Source organism: Hyalella azteca, unplaced genomic scaffold (assembly GCF_000764305.2).
Source record: "Hyalella azteca isolate HAZT.00-mixed unplaced genomic scaffold, Hazt_2.0.2 contig39, whole genome shotgun sequence".
NCBI classification, from domain to species: Eukaryota; Metazoa; Arthropoda; class Malacostraca; order Amphipoda; family Hyalellidae; genus Hyalella; species Hyalella azteca.
Genome location: NW_025930401.1, coordinates 1 through 22,139, shown reverse-complemented (window position 1 = coordinate 22,139; position 22,139 = coordinate 1). Strand labels below are relative to the sequence as shown.

The 22,139-nt window shown below is 38.7% G+C and overlaps 2 protein-coding genes across 7 annotated transcripts; one reads left to right on the top strand and one right to left on the bottom strand.

Moving 5' to 3' along the window:
- The first annotated feature begins 958 nt into the window (after positions 1-958).
- LOC108665101 (charged multivesicular body protein 2a) lies at positions 959-9,338 on the top strand. Of its 2 annotated transcripts, none has more exons than XM_018151824.2 (5): positions 959-1,149; positions 6,343-6,529; positions 7,048-7,223; positions 7,402-7,536; positions 8,422-9,338. In XM_018151824.2, exons 2-5 carry the CDS (start codon positions 6,362-6,364, stop codon positions 8,606-8,608), a joined length of 666 nt encoding a protein of 221 aa, XP_018007313.1. In that variant the 5' UTR covers positions 959-1,149; positions 6,343-6,361; the 3' UTR covers positions 8,609-9,338. The 2 variants fall into 2 exon arrangements, with proteins under 2 accessions (XP_018007313.1, XP_018007312.1); XM_018151823.2 differs by having other exon boundaries at positions 960-1,232.
- A 557-nt stretch (positions 9,339-9,895) lies between these two features.
- On the bottom strand, positions 9,896-21,262 carry LOC108665100. Of its 5 annotated transcripts, none has more exons than XM_047885576.1 (3): positions 21,019-21,262; positions 16,431-16,539; positions 9,896-16,171 (listed from the first exon to the last, which is right to left on the bottom strand). In XM_047885576.1, the coding sequence occupies exons 2-3, from the start codon at positions 16,479-16,481 to the stop codon at positions 11,159-11,161; spliced, it is 5,064 nt and encodes a 1,687-aa protein (XP_047741532.1). In that variant the 5' UTR covers positions 16,482-16,539; positions 21,019-21,262; the 3' UTR covers positions 9,896-11,158. The 5 variants fall into 5 exon arrangements, with proteins under 5 accessions (XP_047741532.1, XP_018007311.1, XP_047741548.1 ...); XM_018151822.2 differs by lacking the exon at positions 21,019-21,262 and adding an exon at positions 20,669-20,686; XM_047885592.1 differs by lacking the exon at positions 21,019-21,262 and adding an exon at positions 19,038-19,285.
- Positions 21,263-22,139: the final 877 nt, after the last annotated feature.

Below are 22,139 nucleotides of genomic sequence, written 5' to 3'. Positions count from 1 at the left end.
AAATGTTCTTAAGCGGTATGCTATCACCGTTAACCATATAAGCTAGAAAAAATCCTTACTACAAGACATAAAATAAACGATAGAAGGGGCAGAATTCCGTGTAGATTCCAAGTTACACTCAGAAATTGTTTGAGACGTATTCATGTTTTAACTGGTTTATTCTGTGTCTGTATATTCTCTTAATTTATTGAAGCTCGCAATTTTGTTATTTACTTGTTTTTTTTTTACGATGAGATATTCAATTTTAATGCATTTATATGAAAGGTGAATTTCAACATCTACGTCCTCTGATGATTATGTCTATCGCAGCTACAATAATTATTAATGTACCTGAAGTTGAATTATGTCACAACAGTGAATGTATAAAAAAATGAAAGTATTATGAGAAAATCTTTTTGAATCATGATGTTTTTATATGATATACAAAAGCGTATCCCAGCCTGTGGTGCACGTGGACCTCTGGCGGTAAGAGAAGTCATGCGTCTATTCTCGTAGAAGTCTGATGAGATTGGGCGTTAAGCAATGAACGATTTGAGTAATTTCCTATAATTGAGACAGTTTGCAACGTATGAAATGTTTATTAGTGTCATCCAGAGCTGAACAGCTGAAGCACTAGTAAACCATGCGGCCAAAAAACTAACATTAAAATATAACTCGGTACTCACTGCAGTGAGTGACAGAGAGCGCGTTTTCTCGTCGACGAAAACGTGAAGTCACGGACTGACAGACAGACGGACATGGCAAGCCCAATAGTGCATTTTTTTCATAAATGAGAAAATGCGCTAAAAACTGGGAACGATGCAATTGCTTTTAATTTAAATGCTACTCAACACTAGTCAACAGAGGTCTCGGCAGCTGCATGTTAAATTCAAGCAGAACGCTTACTTTATGCGCATATTATTAGCTCAACATGGTAAACAAAAGTGCAATTCATCCCGTTTATTAGCTGTTAATACATAAAATATTTTGCTATTGACAGTACAAGTACGATAACTAGAAGTGCTACTCGATCTCTAAAAGTTTCGATCTTGTGACGGCGGCTCGTGAGGGTTACAATTTATCAAGAGCTGTTGCACGTTGAGTCACTGCCACTGACTTGAAATGAGAATATACCTATACCTAGTCTAGTGGAACAACTAACTTACTAAGGTGACTGCGCCCTGCGCAGTGCGTAGACAGCTCACAGCAGTGTAATAAAATAAAGAAAAAATAACCGTACGTGTCTAATAAACGTGAGTAAAAGATTCTACTTGTTTATTTTTCTATTGATGATATTAGGCTAGCCTCAATAATTTTGAAAATAGCTAATTGAAGAAGATACCATCATCCATGCATGGTGTCATTGGTGTGGACTGTGGTCTGTGGGTGTGTCAAAGCAGACTTTCTTTAGAGTTTAGACTCATCGTCGACCTCAAGTCCTCACCTCCTCAAGGTTGTTTTTGACTCTTGAGTCCTATAAGTATTAGTATACCTACCTGTATATCAGTATATGTATAGTGTACCAAGTGTAGCCTATATTACCAGTAGCCAGTATAAGTACCTAGGTAGACCAGCAAAGTATCATGGATACCACTATCTTACCAGCATTATCAAATTCAAACATATGATAAGATATTGGCTTGAATTTTGAGTAAAAAAGGAAATTGAAAAAAGAGCTGATTGTAAATACCTAATGTGTGGTTTGATACTATCTATCATATAGGCCTAATCTATGTGACTGTGACATTGCATGATTGTGACAAATTTTAAACAACTTAGAGCAGATCTTTATGAACTCATTACTATCTGGTTAACAGTTAACACATTAGGTGCAGCCGTGCAGGTAGGTGCGGCTATTGGGCTGTCATAGTCAGAGAATATTTCCTACCGCCTACCGGTGATACAGGATTACAGGTACCTATAACCCACCGGTGGCCTGTGAGTCTGTGACTGTGAGTCATACTGCGTTACTGCCTTGAGAAAAAGTAGGAATTTTACCAAATAGTGTACAGTGAAGAGTCAAGAGTGTAGATGGTAGACTTCAACTGTCTTCAAGTGTGGAAAACATCTACCCTTAGGGCCGCAACTAGAGCATTTCCGCTATTTCCAGAACCGTGAGATTTTCAGCAGATGAATTACTTCCTGTCTAATTGTTAACAAAAGTGCACAATCAGGCTGCAAGATTCCAATTGTATTAAAAATTCGACATTTTAGAGCCGCGAGATTTCAGAAACCAGTAAGAAAATTCCAATTTAGGTCTACTAGACTTAAAACCAGATATCTGACTGACAGGGTGGAATTATAAAATTAGTGGTTACTGGTTCACTTAAAAAGTGTTCTGCCTTAAAAAAAATGTTCCAGGCAACTAGAAATAGGTTTGTAGGCTGTCATAAATCAGCCTCGGCATTGTTGGCAATCAGCATGAACGTTACGTCAAGCAACACAGTGACAGTGAACTGAGTGAAGGTCCCAAGATTGTTAATTGTGCGCTTCACTAGTCACTCATGGTCATGGATAAGCAAGAGGTATCTACAGAAGGAAATACTATTTACTCTTAACATAATGGTTTCAAATTAAATAAAGAAAAACATTTATTGCACCTATTCTTTACGTCAGCTTTCAAATTGAGGATAAACTTATTGGCAATCAGAGGAACTTCTCAAAGAAAAGGCAATGCACAACATGACACTTCACTCAGTTGACTGATTAGAATAGAGTACAGCAATCTCTTGATTAGCAAGGTTTTGAATACCGCGGTTTTGATTAACGCGGAAAAAAAAATTTGCAACCTACCCTTAATCTACGCGGTGCCAGTTTTTCTTAGCGTGACTTTTTTTCACAACGCATCATTTTCCCGCCTCTAGCCAGAGGTGTTACGTTCGTAACAAAAGTGTTACTTTTTGCTTATTAGATCTTATGTTGTTACTTTTGTTACGACTTTTGGAAAAATTCGCCAAATGTTGTTACTTTATGAATTTCATTCTCGTGCAGGTAGGTGCGGCTATTGGGCTGTCATAGTCAGAGAATATTTCCTACCGCCTACCGGTGATACAGGATTACAGGTACCTATAACCCACCGCCGCCGGTGGCCTGTGAGTCTGTGACTGTGAGTCATACTGCGTTACTGCCTTGAGAAAAAGTAGGAATTTTACCAAATAGTGTACAGTGAAGAGTCAAGAGTGTAGATGGTAGACTTCAACTGTCTTCAAGTGTGGAAAACATCTACCCTTAGGGCCGCAACTAGAGCATTTCCGCTATTTCCAGAACCGTGAGATTTTCAGCAGATGAATTACTTCCTGTCTAATTGTTAACAAAAGTGCACAATCAGGCTGCAAGATTCCAATTGTATTAAAAATTCGACATTTTAGAGCCGCGAGATTTCAGAAACCAGTAAGAAAATTCCAATTTAGGTCTACTAGACTTAAAACCAGATATCTGACTGACAGGGTGGAATTATAAAATTAGTGGTTACTGGTTCACTTAAAAAGTGTTCTGCCTTAAAAAAAATGTTCCAGGCAACTAGAAATAGGTTTGTAGGCTGTCATAAATCAGCCTCGGCATTGTTGGCAATCAGCATGAACGTTACGTCAAGCAACACAGTGACAGTGAACTGAGTGAAGGTCCCAAGATTGTTAATTGTGCGCTTCACTAGTCACTCATGGTCATGGATAAGCAAGAGGTATCTACAGAAGGAAATACTATTTACTCTTAACATAATGGTTTCAAATTAAATAAAGAAAAACATTTATTGCACCTATTCTTTACGTCAGCTTTCAAATTGAGGATAAACTTATTGGCAATCAGAGGAACTTCTCAAAGAAAAGGCAATGCACAACATGACACTTCACTCAGTTGACTGATTAGAATAGAGTACAGCAATCTCTTGATTAGCAAGGTTTTGAATACCGCGGTTTTGATTAACGCGGAAAAAAAAATTTGCAACCTACCCTTAATCTACGCGGTGCCAGTTTTTATTAGCGTGACTTTTTTTCACAACGCATCATTTTCCCGCCTCTAGCCAGAGGTGTTACGTTCGTAACAAAAGTGTTACTTTTTGCTTATTAGATCTTATGTTGTTACTTTTTTTACGACTTTTGGAAAAATTCGCCAAATGTTGTTACTTTATGAATTTCATTCAATAATTCTTTAAATAAGGTCCCGCTCCGTAGGCACTCGTGCTGACTACAGAGTTGGTTTAACCGCGCCTTGTCTCGTTCATAACTCAAATGGTCGAGTTTGGCAACATTCGCCGGTAAGTGCGCCATGCCGGTGCTCTAGTTATTCGTTAGCCTTCAACTGGTCAAGATCGCTGCCATATCTACTGCTCATTTTTATCAAACTACATAATTTTCCTTGATAAATTACCGTCATAATTATGGACATAAAGGGAACGCTTGAACGTAAAAATATCACTTTGAAGACTAATTAACTGCACAATTATGCAGGAGAGAAAGAAATCTAATACTACTGTGCAATTGAAATTGGATTCGTTTTTCAGTAAAAAATAAATGTTAATTTATTTGCTTTTCTTTTATTTATTTACCCTATTATTTATAAAAAAATATGATGAATTTTAGTGGAAAAAAAATTATTATGTAACTTTGCTATTTTCGAGGATTCATTATAATTATTCCCATATATTCTTAAGTTTGATTAGCGCGGTTTTGCTTAACACGGTAAAACTTGGGGATTTATTAACCGCGTTAATCAAGGGATTGCTGTACCGTAATCAAAACCTTTAGATTCTGTAAACCTTGTGATTTCTTCATCATTAAAACTTTGGAAGGTTCACAATATATCAAGTAAAGTTTTCACTCACTTTTTGATAATCCCAAATCTCTAAGTTTGGGATTATCAATTATCATCTGCAGTTAATGCGCTGTAATTACCTCACCCACTGATTGCGTAACGAGAACTAACAAGTAAACACTAACCATCATTAGAGTCCTGCCAACTTGGCTGTTGCACATGATTGATTCTGCATGTATAACATTTACAAAGGTTATTAAACCATTCTGTTAAATGTCAGTTACTGATAAATTTGTAATATAGAAGAATTCATATTATTTTTTCACACCAGTATATTGATAGTTGGTATCCCTGCTACCTTCTTTGTTATTATCTTTTATTTGGTTGGTATTCCTGATCGCAACAGAAGGAGTTTCCACATCTCAGCTTATTGCATCAGTGGTCAGTTTTGTATTTGTGGATTGAATCATGGCCACTTTTTCATGTATTTGTGAGTGAATGTACATAGTGAAGATGTTATTCTTTTCAATTTCCATCAATAGTGACATAACTACATTATTTTATTACACACTTGAAATAAGAAGTGTAGCATTATGCATTAAATTAGCATCAGTGCAGTAACATATGTGCATTTGGGCAGTCCATTCTAGCTTTCTAATGCTGATTGGATTCCAGTGGCTGTGACGTTGCACACGTTCTGATGCTAATTGGATTCTTGTGACTGTGACTTTGCACACGTTCCAGCAATGATTGGATTCATGTGACTATGACATTGGACGCGTTCAAGCGTTGATTGGATTCTTGTTACTGTGATGATGCAAGCGCTGTTTTTTCAATGAAACAGCTGTGGCATCTTGCAGAGCCTTGTCAGTGATGATGATGGACTGAAAGTGGAAGTATGCTGGCCTTTCCAGATTTTTAGGTCATGCTTTCCAATTTGCTATGTTTACCAGTTAATATATTACCCCTCTGCAATTCCACACTGTAATGACTGACCCAAGTTAGGAATTTGAATAATTTAAGAGATACTATCNTTAAATATTGCAAATATTTTTTACTACAGATTTAAGCATAAGTACTTTTCCAAAATATAATTTTTTAAAGATTTTTGGGGATATATTTACACCACTATTTTTAGTTTTGCAATATTCCAATGAGTTTTGCTACTATAAGGACTGTCCCAATTTACTCCACCAGTCTCTTATTACTCCATTTAATGGTATCTTCAGAGAGCAGCAAGAGACAATCCAAGCATACCTTGAACTGACAATTCCTCCCTAATATCACTCTCATTTATGAGTATGTTAACCGATAATTTTGACAGCTCCATAAATTTTTTAAATGGATATTCCACCCAATGGAAAGACTTTTACTAACTTCAATATCAAGTTAAGAGTCAATAGGTTGATTGCTATAAATGGATGATAATATCTGATAATTACATTGCTTTTAGTTACAGATTGGTGATTTAATGTTATCTTGACTACTACAAAATTCTATCTTTAAAAAGAATAATTTTATCACAGCAGAATAATTTTATCAACAGGGGTCTTTAAAATTGGATGTGTGTTTAATTTTCACCCTCTCATTTATTTACTTCATATTTTGTTTCAGGTCTAAGAAATACTTCAAGATGGATTTTTTATTTGGACGCAAGATGAGTCCAGAAGAAATGTTAAGGAAAAATCAGAGAGCTTTAACAAAAGCTATGAGAGATTTGGACAGAGAACGTGCCAAGATGGAGCAGCAAGAGAAAAAAATTATCGCAGACATCAAGAAGATGGCCAAAATGGGACAAATGGTTAGAAAATCACTGAAATGTAGTTTGCCAAGTTGAATCTTGTAAAATACTGTGTAATGAAATTAAGTAACTCAAGTAATTGTGAATTTTGTGGCTGTTTGCTAACTTCATTAGAATATTAGTCCTGACTGAGATGATTGGCACCAACTATTAAAGTTTTCATTCCATCAATAGAATAAAGATTGTTCATTCTCTTGCTTAAAATCTGCCAAATTTTGGCATGTTGCATTTATAGAAAAAGGTTTCCTATGGTTTTCTTGAAAGAAATTAGAATAAAATTAAAAATCATAATGTAAATATTCTTGCTAATGAGTTTGTTCTAATATATGTTACAGTATTCAATTATTTGTAAATTGCAGAGCCCCTCATGATTACTTCGATAGGCTAGCTGAACAAGGGGTTTCAAGATATTATTTATATATATTGGTTCCTGCTTATCTAAGTATTACGATTTATTTTCGTCATAAATTTGATTTTGCCAGATTATAGCAACTTATAATCTAAGCCTCATATTACAGGATGCAGTTAAAGTGATGGCAAAAGACTTGGTTCGAACACGACGCTACGTTAAGAAGTTCATCATGATGCGCGCACAGATTCAGGCCGTGTCATTAAAGATCACAACTCTGAAGAGCCAGAATGCAATGGCACAGGCTATGAAGGGTGTAACAAAAGCCATGATGAACATGAACAAGTGAGTATACCCTCCCCTCAGCCTGAGCTGCTACATGAGACTCTTTGATGCCTCAACTAATAAAAGAATATATGGAGCTGTCATTTTATTACTGCACTGTAACTTAGATAATTAAAATTTTACTCTATATGTATTAGTGAAATGTTAAAAGTAATTTGTATTTATGCTTGATCATCAGACAACTTCAGCTGCCTCAGATACAACACATCATGCAAGAATTCGAGAAGCAGACGGAGATCATGAATATGAAAGAAGAAATGATGAACGATGTCATTGATGATGCCATGGAAGGAGAAGATGATGAAGACGAGAGGTTAGTGAGCATTTCTCTGCAGTTTAACATCTTGAGGAATGTCTGGGCCTAGTTAACAAATCATTTATCTCAGAAAAAATTTTTAATTCCATTTGTATGCATGCTTACAAAACATTTACCTTGATTATATAATATTGTGATTACGGTTAACTGTTACTTATTGGTTTTCTGTGTCATTATGCTCCTGCAGGTAAAGATTTTCTTACTTTCCTACTAGGCAAGCAATTGTTTTCACTAAATATAGGTACTGTTTCTTGATAATTATTATATAGTACCATATAAAAAGTACCTATAAATTAATACATAGTATAAAATTAAATGTTAGTAGTTGTGCATTAAGTTATAATAAACGATGCATTTTTTGCCTTGATCGTCCTTTGACTGATCAAAAAGTTTTCCAGTAACCATGAATCTCTATTTTATTTAGGGAGTAAAATGTATCATTTAGCATGGTTATAGGTTTTGTAGTTTTCAGCTTCGTGTTTCAACATGATTTTATGCTTTAACCTCACGCTGGTTTTTTTATGACATTGTATCGTTTTTTTTTTTTCACTAAATATAGGTACTGTTTTTTTATAATTATTATATAGTATAAAAAGTATAAATTAATACGTAGTATAAAATTAAATGTTAGTAGTTGTGCATTAAGTTGTAGGTAATAAGCGATGCATTTTTGCCTTGATCGTCCTTTGACTGATCAAAATGTTTTCCAGAAACCATGAATTTCTATTTTATTTAGGGAGTAAAAACTATCATTTAGCATAGTTCTAGGTTTTGTAGTTTTCAGTTTCGTGTTCCAATCATGATTTTATGCTTTAACCTCAAGCTGGTTTTTTATGACATTGTACTGTTCGTTTTTCATAACGCCCCTTTTGCCCTCCCCAGCGACGCGATCGTTTCGCAGGTTCTGGACGAGCTGGGGCTACAGATGACTGAAGGTCTGGGCGATCTACCGTCCACGGGCGCCACGCTTGCCTCCACCACGGGACCGTCCAAGGCACCAGCAGTTGCTGTAGGGGACGACGGCGATGATGACATTCAGGCTAGACTTGACAATCTCCGGCGCGAGTGAAGCTGCGTCTTGTCCTTTTATTTACGTATGCAGATTCATTTTGTACTCGACACGTGTCTGTGATTAGCCCCTGATTAGTATAAAATTAAGGAAGGTAGCCTTGTGTGTGCACTGGTAATAATTTCGGGGCTGGAGTACTATCATATAACGAACGACGTTCTTGATCATATTCTACATTCAAATCACGTTCGGCAATGTTACGTTACGAAGCAAAGCTGTTTAGGTGAAAACAAACGTTTTTGGTGAATCCTGACACCACACTCATGATTGAGTTAGAAGTCAACGTTTTTACGTATTAAGGGGTTGATTGTTTACTAACCAAGCCTTACGTTAGAAACTTTTAGGCAATTATCTTAATTGTTAACAAGAACTACCGAAAGTGGCTGATTATCTGTAGATGCTGAAAAATTGGTTCCAAAGTCTTAATTATACTCAACATTTTTTTGCCTAAATTTTTTTTGCAAGGTTTTGGCATCTCTCGAAACTATGCGCTTGTACTTTATTGATAGATCCCCTGTTGTGGGTCACAAGTTAGAAGATATATATATTAAAAGATAACCTTATGCATGTTTTCGAGTTAGTTGCCAGTAGACATTCGAGTTTTTTTTTTTTGCTGGAGAAAGGAATATTTCTTGAATACCAAGCTTTAATCCGCGCGAAATATTAATCTACAACATGTTGAAGAAAACGCTTCAGGTTTGGCTGCAAATAAATCCTTCCGTTCAGCCCACATTTCGTTTATTTTACAATAAATGCTAATTCACTAAGATATCAAAATAACATTATTCCGGTCTTAGGAGAATAACTGCGAAGGTCATTTACGTTTGGATACCTGATTTTCAAATTGAGTTCGGTGTTTAAATACTTCATCAACAATATTTTAAAAAACCTTAAGATATAAGCACGCTTACAAAGTGATTCTAATTGTTTTGAATATGGATTTCTGTCCATTGTAGAAAAGACCGATAAAAAAAGAGCTATGGTATTCACGTGACATATGGAGGTAGAAAGTACCATGTTCAATGGTCATGAGATATATTTTAATAAACCCGATCTTTGCAAGTAAATGCTTCACAATTCAGTCAAGTGACCTGCGAACGTTGAAACTAGTATTTATTGATAAATCGTCTTCTTGATAATCTTAGACTAACTGCAAGCTCGTCCTTACGTCTGAACCCATTTCAGTTCGTCGAATTAATCTTGTCCTTGAAGGAAGATTGGAACACCCGACAGAACTCCATCAGATGATCTCGAGACGATCGCTGCTGAGTACTTATTTTTCTAAACAAATACCGCGAACTGTGCAAGATAATCTAGGTTCCTCTTGGCTTAAACGTAGGCGTTTAGTCACTTCTGTGAGTTTGTTGCGTAGCATTTATATTTTATAGACGTGTATACTATGAAATAATGTTATTTAGAACTCTTCTTTGTGCTGTAATTTAATAACAATAAAATCCCGTTATTTGAAAGTTTGTATCATTAAGGATTTCTTTAGAATTCTATTTGGGTATTAAGATTCAGATCAAGACACAATTTTATAATGATTTAGATTTAAAGTAATTTATAACTTATTCAGCTTTGTACTACTTACATCTATACGAAATATGAAGCTGCAGTGAACTGAAGAGTTTTAGGTAAAGCTTTCTGATTGAATGAATACAGACGAACTCCATTGAGAGCGTTGACAGCGAATGAAACTAATATCGCCTAAATGATCTTATTTTAGATGTAGCAATTTAAAATTTACATATATTTCCAGTAACCCAACACGAGATCTGGTTCAGGACAACTAATCCTTTAAATGCGGATCGCTTCACCTAACGGAGAAGAAAGGCAGAGGGTGAAACGCTGTCATATTTCAGAGCCAGGCATGTAGCGTTATAGCATTACCAACTTCAACGACAAAAAAGGAATGAAAATCGAAGCACGCGGAGCGATATGTTATAAATCGAATGACTTCTTCAAGGGAAAAAACAAGCATATCATATAATACTATAGATATGGCATAAACCTAACCCCAAATATAAATTTTTGACGCGCTGACGGGGATTTTGCATACCCTCAACACAACGCCATTTGAACTGCCTAAAGACTTTCAAATTACAAATAAATCACCCTTCTATGTCAAAACCTAATACACGCGTGTTTAATTTGAAAGTGATTTTTCAAAAAGCGCGCGAATAATATCATCCTTAAACAATGGAGAGCTTTCATAAAAATCTAAGACCAAGCCACACATACCAGCTCAGAATCGAGAAGACAATAAAGAAAACGCATGCTACAAGCAATTGGTGCAAGCATCACATAAATTGAAATATTCTCATCCACGTTGCAAATTAATTTATGTGTACAGGAATAGATTTAGTGGCGCATAAAGCTGCAGCATCCTCGAAAACGTCGGTGTGGCAACATAAAATTTCCGTTAAAAGACAGGTCAAAATCGTTCGTTTCGGCTGATACAACGTATTAAAAATATGAATATAATCTAATGTCACAAGCATGCGTGACATTTTGAAATAATTATTCTTAACGATAACGTATCAAGATTTACTAAAGCCGCCTCCACTTGATAATTTCCTGCTGTGCAATGGTCAGTATGTGCTTGAAAGGAACATTGATCTGAGAGCGCCAAATCCTCCTGACGCGGCCCCACACGCTAGCGGGAAAGTTGGGCGACTGGATGCCGTGTAAGACGCGGGCCACGGCGCGTGCGGTCCAAGTGTGGTCGGTGTGTGTGCTCAACAGAGACCTCACTTCCTGTCTCACTGTCCCCTCTACACTCGTCGTGAGCTCAGGTTCCTTCTCGAGGACAACTTTCTCCAATTCTGAGCTGCTGGGCGCAAAGTAGCGGCCGATGGCATCCTTCAGGTTGGAGCAGCGCTTATCGTCCACCTGATCACAGCACAGCAATATGGATGCGTGGGATGCCGCACGAAGAGTTTGGTGCGTGTACTGAAGTTGTTTCAACTGGTCGGTTTCTTGCTGGGTAGCTCGAGCATGAAGCTCATCTAGTATACGGTCACGATCATCATCTGTCAGGTTACCTCTAACCATCAAATGGAAAGCTAAATCGGAAAATTCCACTTTAACGCCGGAAGGTCTCACTGAACCAGCGGATGAAGTCCACTCCAGAGCCTTGAGTTCCCGCTTCACTATCCCGCTATTCCAGCCCATTTCTGAGGCTATTTGCACCACTGGAAACGAAATTGTGTTGCTCGTCTGGTGACTAATTCCTCGTTGGTTATCTTTAGCTATCGCGACGGCCAATGGTGGACACAATTTGCTGGCAGAGCAGAGCTGAGCAGCTCCACCGTAGCATATTACAGTACACGAGCTATACACACTCGGCAGCAGCTGAATCAAGTTGTCCTCTCGTAATTCCAGGTAACAAAATAATGTTAGAATATTTTCTTCTGGTAAATCTAAAAATTCTACCAATTCTGCCACCGGAAGAGCAACTTCATGCTTTGGGCACGACATGTCGTTTCTCTGAGAGGAAGATTCGATAGGCTCCAAATTTTGAAATTTAGTGCAAATGCACGGAACGAACAACTTGTCGAGGAGTTTTCTCACCGTGATACGATCCACTGAGTTGACAAATATGAAACGTTTTAATTCTTGAACGTCTCTGCCGTCAGAAGAATCCAAAAACAAGTGACATTGTGAAGGTAGGCCGTCACGACCAGCTCGTCCGATCTCCTGCACGTAGCTTTCCAAGTTCTTAGGCATATTATAGTGGATAATAGCACGAACGTCAGATTTATCGATTCCCATGCCAAATGCAACGGTGGCAACCACAATGCGTAGTTTTCCAGACATGAATTTGTTTTGGATATTTCTGCGCCTAGATGCTGACAATCCAGCATGGTATGCTTCAGCATCAAGAGATACTCCTCGATTGCGCTTCAGGTTAGCTTTAACATCAATTCTATCAGCCGTGAGGAGTTGAGATCGCAGCAAAGTCGCAACGCGCTCGCACTCGTCGCGACGAGTGCAATACACGATGATCGACTCGCAGGTAGAGAAACGGTCACCGTGCAATAACTGCACCAGAGCTTCATTCCTGTTGGCATCACGCGACACCGAGAGTAGCAGGTTCGGAGGCACGCTGCTCCCTCTAATCACACCCTCGTCTATATCCTCAACTTGCAAATGTTGTGCAATGCTCAGTGTTGTTTCGTATCGAGCTGTTGCAGTCAAACCAAGAATAGTGCGAACTCCCAGCAGGTCGCGTAGCACACTACAAACTCTCAGGTACGAAGGACGAAAGTTGTGTGACCATTGTGAAACGCAATGAGCTTCGTCAACACAGGCAAACGCAATGGGTGGCAAGTCTTTCATGAGGGTCCCTAGGACGCCACCGGCGCCACTCGACACCACAGCCTCCGGAGAAACTAGCAGGATGTGAGCCTGACCACTTCTGACCGCCTCGAGAGCCTTGGTACGTTGCTGGGGAGTCTGATTTGTGTGGAGGCATACAGCTCGGAGGAAAGAAGGCAAGCCCGTTACCTGGTCTTCCATCAGTGACACTAAGGGCGAGACACACAAAGTAATACAGGTCTGCTTTTGAGCGTACAAATAAGCAGGCAATTGGTAACACAGGCTCTTGCCAGAACCAGTGGAGAGCACCAACAAGGTACTCCTGCCTTGCAATATCCTCAGGATCGCAGTCTCTTGGCCAGGACGGAAACTGGAGTGACCGAACATCAGTAGAGTGTCGCGTACTTCACGAGGGCACTCGGAAACACTGCTGCTCAACACAGGCTCGGCAATCTTCCGGTGATGGGCCTTGAAACATTTTTCATTTTGCGACAAATTTCCGACTGAAGACGTGCTTTGTGATGCATCTTGGCTAAGGGCCATAGCTTCTAAGTCATCCATATCATCAGCATTTAAGGAATCGTCCAGTTCCTCATATGGATCGTCCTTCGAGTCAAGTATTGTTGCATCTTCATCGTCGCTTCCATCCAATTCTATATTTTCTTCATCTAAATTATTGTCTTCGCATCCGGTGTCATTTATCGACTTTTCTGTACGAGGTTTAGAGTTTGTATCTTTCTCAAAGAGAGAAATACTTTTGTCACTACATTGTTTCGAGTCACTAAAAGCTTGGCTGACAGACGACGATGGGAGTGAAAATAATTTAGTAGTTGTGCTAGCTTGGGATGTTTTTATGCCTCTGGCCATTTCTTCGGCTTGTTGAAGTGTGAGGAAATCAACATTGCCGCGCTCATATACATCAGTATAGTCACTTTTAGTGCTCTTGCCAGGACAGCGAGCGGCCCAATGACCGAAGTCGCCGCATTTGTAGCAAGTCAGATTCTTGGCCTTCCTTTCACCTGAAGACGCTGAGCCATTAGAGCTCTTCAAACCTTGCTTACGTTTCCATTCCATCCTCCGGAACTTGCCACCTGTCATATTCTTCTTTCCGCGAGCATAAGTTTTCTTTTTGAGGTCTATTCTGACAAAATTTTCATTTAGTGTTCCTCGTTTCACTTTGTCTGTGAGCTTATCTTCTTTTTTAAGGAACTTTCGGCGAACTGAGGTGTTCGTTTTCTCCAGTTCTATTAGTTCATCATACTCTGGAACCACTCCATCACCGGCTGCACTAGCATCGTTGGGTACGTCAATAACTTCGTCGCACACCCTCTCAGTAACTACGGAACTGGTCACCAATCTCTCACTATTCGTTCCACTGTCAGAAATTATTCTCGGCGATTCTCCTGTATTATCTTTTTTTCGACGACGCCCTCGAACGGTAGTGGGGCTACTACATTTTCCACCCACAGATTCGACCTTAAGTCTTTGAGCTTTTATCGTGAGTTTATGTCGTGTGATTTCTTCTACGCTGTTTTTGATAATACGAGAGCGTCGTTTTTTCTTAGGGGCAGGCCAAACTGATACGATTTTTCCAGATTCTTCAAGTTCTTCAAGCGAATCCGCCGCTTTCCTTTTTAATCCCCGAGCAGGAATGCTTGGCAGCTCTTCTGAAGTGTTGGTGGAAGCTTCTGGAAGAAACTCAAATGGTGAAGATGCGTCTGACAACTCGTTAGGTTCATGAATAGCACGCGAGGAACTACTGGTGAGACCATCAACTTCCACATCGAGTTCACTGGCGTGGTTTACTGATAATTGTGCGGGCTGGTCGTCAATTTTGCCGTCATTTTTGTTCATAACTTCATGGCACTTATTTGTTTCGTAGGGCGAGAACGAGCGATGTTGGCTATCGTTAGCTGAAAAACGAGATAAACTTGCGGATCTTTCACCAGAAGCTGACTGAGTTTCATTTTTGTTATTATCGGGCGTTGATGATGTTGAAAAATGATCTGGCACTGACACTTGAGTGATATCTTCACTGAAGTCATAAATTACATTTTCTTCTTCATTTGTAGATCCAACACATCTATTCACCCAGGCTGAGTTAATTTTACCATTCAAACGGCTTGAACTAACAGCTGCACCCGGTAGTAAACAAACCGCAAAAGCTGTGTTTCGCTTTGGAGCCGCTGTAATTTTGAATGCATTTGGTTCGAATAAGTGACCAGAATTTTCAGCGTCATTATCAGACTTTTGAGAGAGCGTAGACAGCGTACAGTTCTCAGTCGAAGACACACCAGTCTCGTTTTCCTGACTTGTAGGTCTCTTCAAGACGTCTTTAACAACAGATTTTCTTACAGACGAAACATTCGAGTCATTTAATGATTCAATTTTACCCACACCGGAACCTTCATCATAGTTTATTTTTAAATCATTTTCGAGCTTTTTAGTCTTCGAAGGTTTTCTCTTTAAGGATAACTTAGCGTATGGCATGGAAGGCGATGAAAGAATACTGTCACGCATGTTTTGAGCAAGCTTCGAGTACAGGTCAGAAAGAGGAGCTCGATTAACAATCTTTGCAGGAACTTCTTTAGGCTTGTTAAGAAATTTGCCAAATACTTCTGGTTTTGTCGTAAGTTCTCCACCTGAATCAGTTTGATCTACATCCTGATCGGGACTCTTGGTTCCATTAGAGCTACAAGGTGTAGAGGACTTGCGTGAATTCTCATCAGATGCAGGCAGGTTGCCGTTAGATGATTTATCTTTTCCATCAATGGCTTTTGTGGCGGGAATCGAAGCTAGGCCATGAGAATTGTGTCCCAATTTTTTAATTGGGTGGGTTAAGCTACTTTGACCCGATCTGCTTCCTGTGACAGCAGTCGCAGTACTGAGGCAGCAAGGATCCTGCTCCGAGATGCTGCCATATCTATTGCAGGATAGGCTCCCATTGTTATCTACAGGCAGAGTGTCTTGTCGTGTCAATGGCGAGTTAGCATTGAATGCTTTGGTACAGGCAACAACTGCGTTTGTTGAAGAATTTTCGATAGTGACGGATGCATCATTGTTAGCCGTGGAAGGGTCTCGAGTATCGATGTCTTGAGCGCTGCTGTCAGGGTCACGGGAAGAGAAGGCTTTGCTGAGTTTGTAGTAGAGGCTGTACGCTGCCTGCACCTCTGATGACGCGGCCGACAGCGCTCGGCGATCAGGCCGCACGTTGTTCTGTAGGCGATACTCTCGCTCCCATGCCTGGAAACCAATGGTTAGATAGGAGTATTACTTTCAAAGTGGTGATAATTCATTGCTGCTGTCATAAAAAACGGTAGGTAAGTCAAGGTAATGTGAAAAACATGATTATTGAGTGTACATCAGCAACAACTTCAGGAAAATTACATAAAATGTATTTGTTGCTACAATTTCTCACCTCAGCCGCTAGGTGCATAAACTTGATCTAGAACTTACTTTTGAATGTTAAAAAAACACCTGAATGAGACAAATAAATGCTTACCTTGACAGCACGCTTGGCTGCTTGATATTCTCTAAATGATGGCTTCTCCATGGCTTGCTAGAGAATTTCTAGGTCCGTATGGAGTGCAAATTTCATGCCCAGGCAGTGACTGCAAGAAGGAACAATTAATTAATTCATTAATCTGCTGGCATTATTAAATAGTTTTAATATGAAGAAATTTAGAGTGTAAAAATGATTTTGAACTTTGGCCAAATGATTTTGAATTTCAACATTCTTATAATCACACAGATTTATGAAGCTGAAACTCAAATATAATATTCTTCAACAGTGCCTTCACATGCAAACGGTGCCAATTTCCATACACTAATCATTGAGTCGGAGATTCTTGGGCCAGCAATAGAGCAGTTGTCATGTGACAGGAATTTAGAATAAAATTATGGATGAAATGTTTTCAACCACTATGGACTTCTATTTCTAGTACATTTTCTTCAAGGGCTATGTAAACAAGAACTTGTCATGCACTGATCTGCACAAGAATGAAGTAGCTTATATGTTTTTTGTGTGAAGGATCAAAATCTGGAGACCAATATCTGCATGAGTCAACAATAATGTACACATGACCTCTGCCTAAGCATATATTCAGCTGTCAAACAGGAGTGACAGCTCATGCAAATTGGTTTGTTTATACAAAGTTAGTCATACTGTCAAACAGGATAATAAGGGACAGGCGGGGTAAATCGGGACAGTCGTGTCACATTTCCTCAGAGTCGGCAGAGCAATACAATACAATGCACACAAATTGCAATCCACGAAATAAAAAATTAGGAATTGAATAGTAAAATATCTTGCTTCCTTCCATAGGTAGCAAAATCATACAATGACTGACATAATGACAATAACCTACTTTCATAGGTTGTGCAGCTACAGGTATGATTTCAACTCAAGAACACATGACTCCTTTGTTCATATTCCAAGCTTCACAGCTCATGCCACCAGTGCTAGTGACGTTAGAACTGTGTATTGCAAGACCTTAGATCTACAATGTTTCACAATTGAAAATATTCTCAATATCATAATCAAATATATTCACAATTTCACAATAAAACATTTTCACAATATCTGGGAAATTGAAGACATGCTGGCAAAAACTCAGGCCTGAATGTGACTGAAGAGTTGGAGGTGGGAGCTGCAGGTAATGTCACAAGCAACACGTATGGCATGCAACGTCACACACCATAAATCATAAAGCAATTATTTTTAGAAACATTTTTTTGTCCATTTTTGACTTAATATGTGCTTTAATTCTTATTAAATTTGATAAAACTCTATAATTAATGCTTGTTATTGTTGAATATAAACAAATAAACTTGAAGCAAAGTAACTCAAGTCTACAATAATTTTCTCTGATTACTGTAGCTTCTGGAAAAATTTTCACTGATAGACTTTATTTTGCAAAGTTGTAGAAAGGGAATTCATGTGACGTTAGTTTTCACATTTTGCTTGAAAATTCTGATTTCAGATAATGAATTTTACTTGTAAGATAGACTGACAATATGGAGATACAACTTTTATGATAAATTAGTTGCATAAACAGATATCTAGTTCATCACATTGGCAATCAATATCAATGGACTTTTGTAAACCATACCGTCAAACGGGATAATAAGGGATGGTTTGAGCGTTTTCTGTTAATAACTTCTTACCATGGAACATTTCATTTACAAGTTTGGGCTTATTTTAAAGTTCTTTGCGAGGGCTAATGTACGGCATCTCTGAAAAAATTCCATATGTTATTCGTAAGGTGCAAGGCGCAAAAAAAAGCATCCCTAATTACCCCTGGGAACTAGTCAACACAGAGACACAGTCACTCTAAACAACACCACCATACCACACACACATGAAACCAAGATTCTAGGTGTCACTTACAACACTTCTATGTCTTTCAGGCCACACACACAGAGCATAAAAACAAAATGCATACCTAAGTTAAACACACTCAGAGCCCTCACAGGAACAACATACGGTCAGAACAAGGAAACCCTCACACTAGTGTACAAACAATACATAGGCTCAGAGCTGGACTATGCAAATCCAGCCTGGGCACCCATAATTTCACCCACACTTAACAAACACCTACAAACCATACAAAACATAGCACTCAGAATTGCACTTGGCAGCACCCAAACCACACCATTCAGTCACATTCATGCAGAAACCAAAGTCCACTCTCTGAAAGAACACCTAGACATGAGAGGCGCCCAATTCCTTGCATCAGCACTCCACAACCCCCTCAGTCCCAGCCATCACTTTCAGTACCTACCCCCTACACCCAGACAAATTCCCAACACTCTATACAAGTACTATCTCACAATAATTATTTCCATACTGGCCCACAGACCCAGCCAACTTCATTAAACACATACACACACACCTAACCTGAAACGCACTCTTAAATCTACCAATCAACAGCATTATTGACAACACACCACCAGACATCAGCCATACGGAACAGCAGTTGAGCAGAGCAGATAGGGTGCACCTCAGCAGACTCAGCTGTGGTCACGATCTCTCACTAAACTCTTACAAACACTGCCTGGATAACACTCACTCGGACCTATGCCTCCAATGCCATGCACTCCCCCATACCGTCAAGCACTGCGCCTGAGTGCCCGGAGCTGGCAGCACCCATGCTCTGGGCAGGCATAACATCCGTCATGCAGCTATGGTCTGAGCTGGCTTGGGTGGCAGCTTTCCTGCGCAGCATGGGCTTCCTGGCATGACCGGGGCTTGGGGAACATCATCAACAACCCCTAGGAACTGGGTAATCTGGGATTCTAGAAATAAAACTTAATTTCAAAACGTTGAAGCATGCAAAGGGTAATCATCCATAACTAACAGCACTCTGAAGTCCTCCTCTTCCTTTTTAGATGATGTAGATGCAGAATAAATGGCATTTTTTGCAATTTTTAATTGTTTTTCATTTATTGATATCATATTACCATTTCCATACATTACCATATTATTGATGTGATATTACCGTATCCAAGGACATGCCATTGAGCATTTACAAGGACCTTGCCCACTGCAAGCTTTCATATCAGCAGCCATATAGCATTTCTTCTGCATCTGTAAGCTTACAGGATGGCTTGTAATTTCACACCATTTTAATTGGGTCAAGTGAATTCACTACAACAAAAAAGATTGTAAAAAACATATCTTAAATAAAAAAGGAGAATATTTCAATGACAACCATCATATTTTTTTGAGAAATGANATTTTTTAAACGCATATTTTAATCAACAAGATACTCAAATTCTGTCAATCAGGTTTTAAAGCCAACACCTGTATGCAACTTTTATGTAAGTAACATTTTTTAATACAGCAAATATATTTTTGCTACAGACCTTAGCAGAGGTACTTTTCCAAAATCTCACTTTCCACACTTTTTTCCAGGGATTTTTTAGAGGTAGTAAATGTATGATTTCTTAACTTGCTTTAAGCTACATAGATAGTAAAAATGTTCAACTCTATACCACTAATTTTAGTTTTGCAATATTTTGATTAGTTTAGTGACTGATTAGTGGGATGACAGTCCTGATTTACCCCCCCTGTCCTTTTTTACCCTGTTTGATGGTAATTTGATTGGATCAAGTGGACTGATCAGAAAAACACAGAAAATGTCATTTATTTTACATCTACATCATCTACAATGAAAGAGGAGGACTTCAGAGTACTGTTAGTAATAGACAAGTACACTCAAGTTTTATTTCAAGTGTCCCGGATTACCCCGTTCCCAGGGGTAATTTGGGACAGTTTTATTTTGCATCTGGCACCTTACGAATAGCATTATTAGCATATAGAATTTTTTTGAAGATGCCATTTGATAACCCTTGCAAAGAGCTATAAAATGAGCCTAAACTTGTTTATGAAATGTTTCATGGTAAGAAGTAATTGATGAAAAACACTCAAAACTGTCCCTTATTATCCCGTTTGATGGTAATGCTGGTATCCAAGATACTTACCAGTCACCCAGTGACTAGTCTACTCTACCTATAGGACTCAAAAATGAACTTTACAGAGGGCAACAAAAAATTTTCTCCTTTCACCTTATCCACTATGTTAGTATGTTTTGACCAGTATAGCAAATCGCAGTAGCAGTATTATTTGGTTTTTAGTAACATAGTGCATTCTATAGTATACAGGAAAGAACATGAACTTTTGGGAAATTGGAGTGCTCTATCATAATCTGGAGTGCTCAGTGCCACAGGTCACGACACCTTCCCCCACAAATTCCATTTCCAGTCAACCACTGCGGGCTGTGGTTGATTGAATCTCCGCAGGAGAGAATCCCCAGCTCTGATTGGATGCGGCTTCATGCCCAGCACTAATTGCTCAAAATTTCGAAGCAGTCTGTCAGTGTCCAATGAGAAGGCTAGCATTGCACTGTCTGAGATAAAAAGCTTGTCTAAAACAAAAGATTATCAAGTGATTCCCTATGAACGTAAATCTTAAGAAATGGTTGTGAACTGTATTACTTGCACTTCTGTTCATCTATATGTGTGAAATTAATTATAGGAGATCTGAAAATGCAATTAATTTTTAACATGGAGAAAGTCAAGAAGAGTACCTTTGGCAACCGGATGAGCTAGCTGCAGCCAGCAGCCTGTGCTCCAAGAAGTCAAAGAGTTGGTGATGGTTTGTGGTCTGACAACAAGCTCTCAACTCCTTTGTTGTGATATTCACTTGTGAATTATAGATCTGATTGTGGCATTGTGCCTATTTTTCATTGTGATACTATCAACATTCTTTGCCAATGGTGGCATGAACCTCAAAGCTTGAAAGAGAAACCAAGCACAAAACTCAGGGAAGGGGGCCTGGGCCTGGAAAGATGACTCAACAACCGATGAAAGTAAGTCATCATCATTTTTTCCATCATTGATTGGCAATTTGCAACCAACAGAAGTCAGTAAGCAATTTTACAGTTAAATCTTATTTTTTTTCATTAAAATCAATTTCAAAACTCCACTGGGAGAGACTAAGCTGGGTTTAGACCAGGCTGGGTTTAGACTGGGCTGGGTTTGACCAGCCTTGCAAGTTGTGACGGGTTTAGACTGCCGCAAGTTGCCCCTTGCTGGAGCATGCGACAAAGAGGCAGAGTGCCATAAGTACTTCCCATCCTAGAATTTTACTAATATACTATGCAGTTAAAATTTCACTATGTGCTCATTGACAAATTATCAATGAGCGGCAAGGTAAATGATCTGGCTATCTGTTGAGCTAAGCTGCAATGAAATGAATGAATGTCACTGATTGTCAGTAATATTGAAATTTTCAGCAATTATAGTTCACTGACTTCTATAATCACAAAAAATTACAAAGCTGTTTAGCTGGTTAGACCTTCTCAAAAAGCTTTGGTCTCAAACTGTTTTTGTGGAATTGATTATTTCTATTGGAATTTTACTTGAGGCATCTTCTGGCTGGCAGCTTCCACTGTCCTGGTCTGTCCACACAGCTCACAGCCTCACAGCCCCTTTGTTGGGTGAGCATTGAGCATTGAGCAATGTAGTTTGAGTAGAGTTTCTACCTAGACTATTAGACTTTATAGATTTAGAGTGAAGAGACTAAAGTAAAATATATAAGTCACTAGCAATTCTGGATCAGAGAATGCATTTATTATAATATCTTGTTAATAAAGATGATTGATAATAACACTTAACAAATACTAAGTTAAGTAAAGACTGCAAATTG

Coding starts and splice junctions, on each gene's coding strand:
- LOC108665101 (XM_018151824.2), top strand. CDS start 6,362: ATGGATTTTTTATTTGGACGCAAGATGAGTCCAGAAGAAATGTTAAGG. Junction 6,530..7,047: donor TGGCCAAAATGGGACAAATG/GTTAGAAAATCA, acceptor CTCATATTACAG/GATGCAGTTAAAGTGATGGC. Junction 7,537..8,421: donor GAAGATGATGAAGACGAGAG/GTTAGTGAGCAT, acceptor TGCCCTCCCCAG/CGACGCGATCGTTTCGCAGG.
- LOC108665100 (XM_047885576.1), bottom strand. CDS start 16,481: ATGGAGAAGCCATCATTTAGAGAATATCAAGCAGCCAAGCGTGCTGTC. Junction 16,172..16,430: donor CAGCCAAGCGTGCTGTCAAG/GTAAGCATTTAT, acceptor ATTGGTTTCCAG/GCATGGGAGCGAGAGTATCG.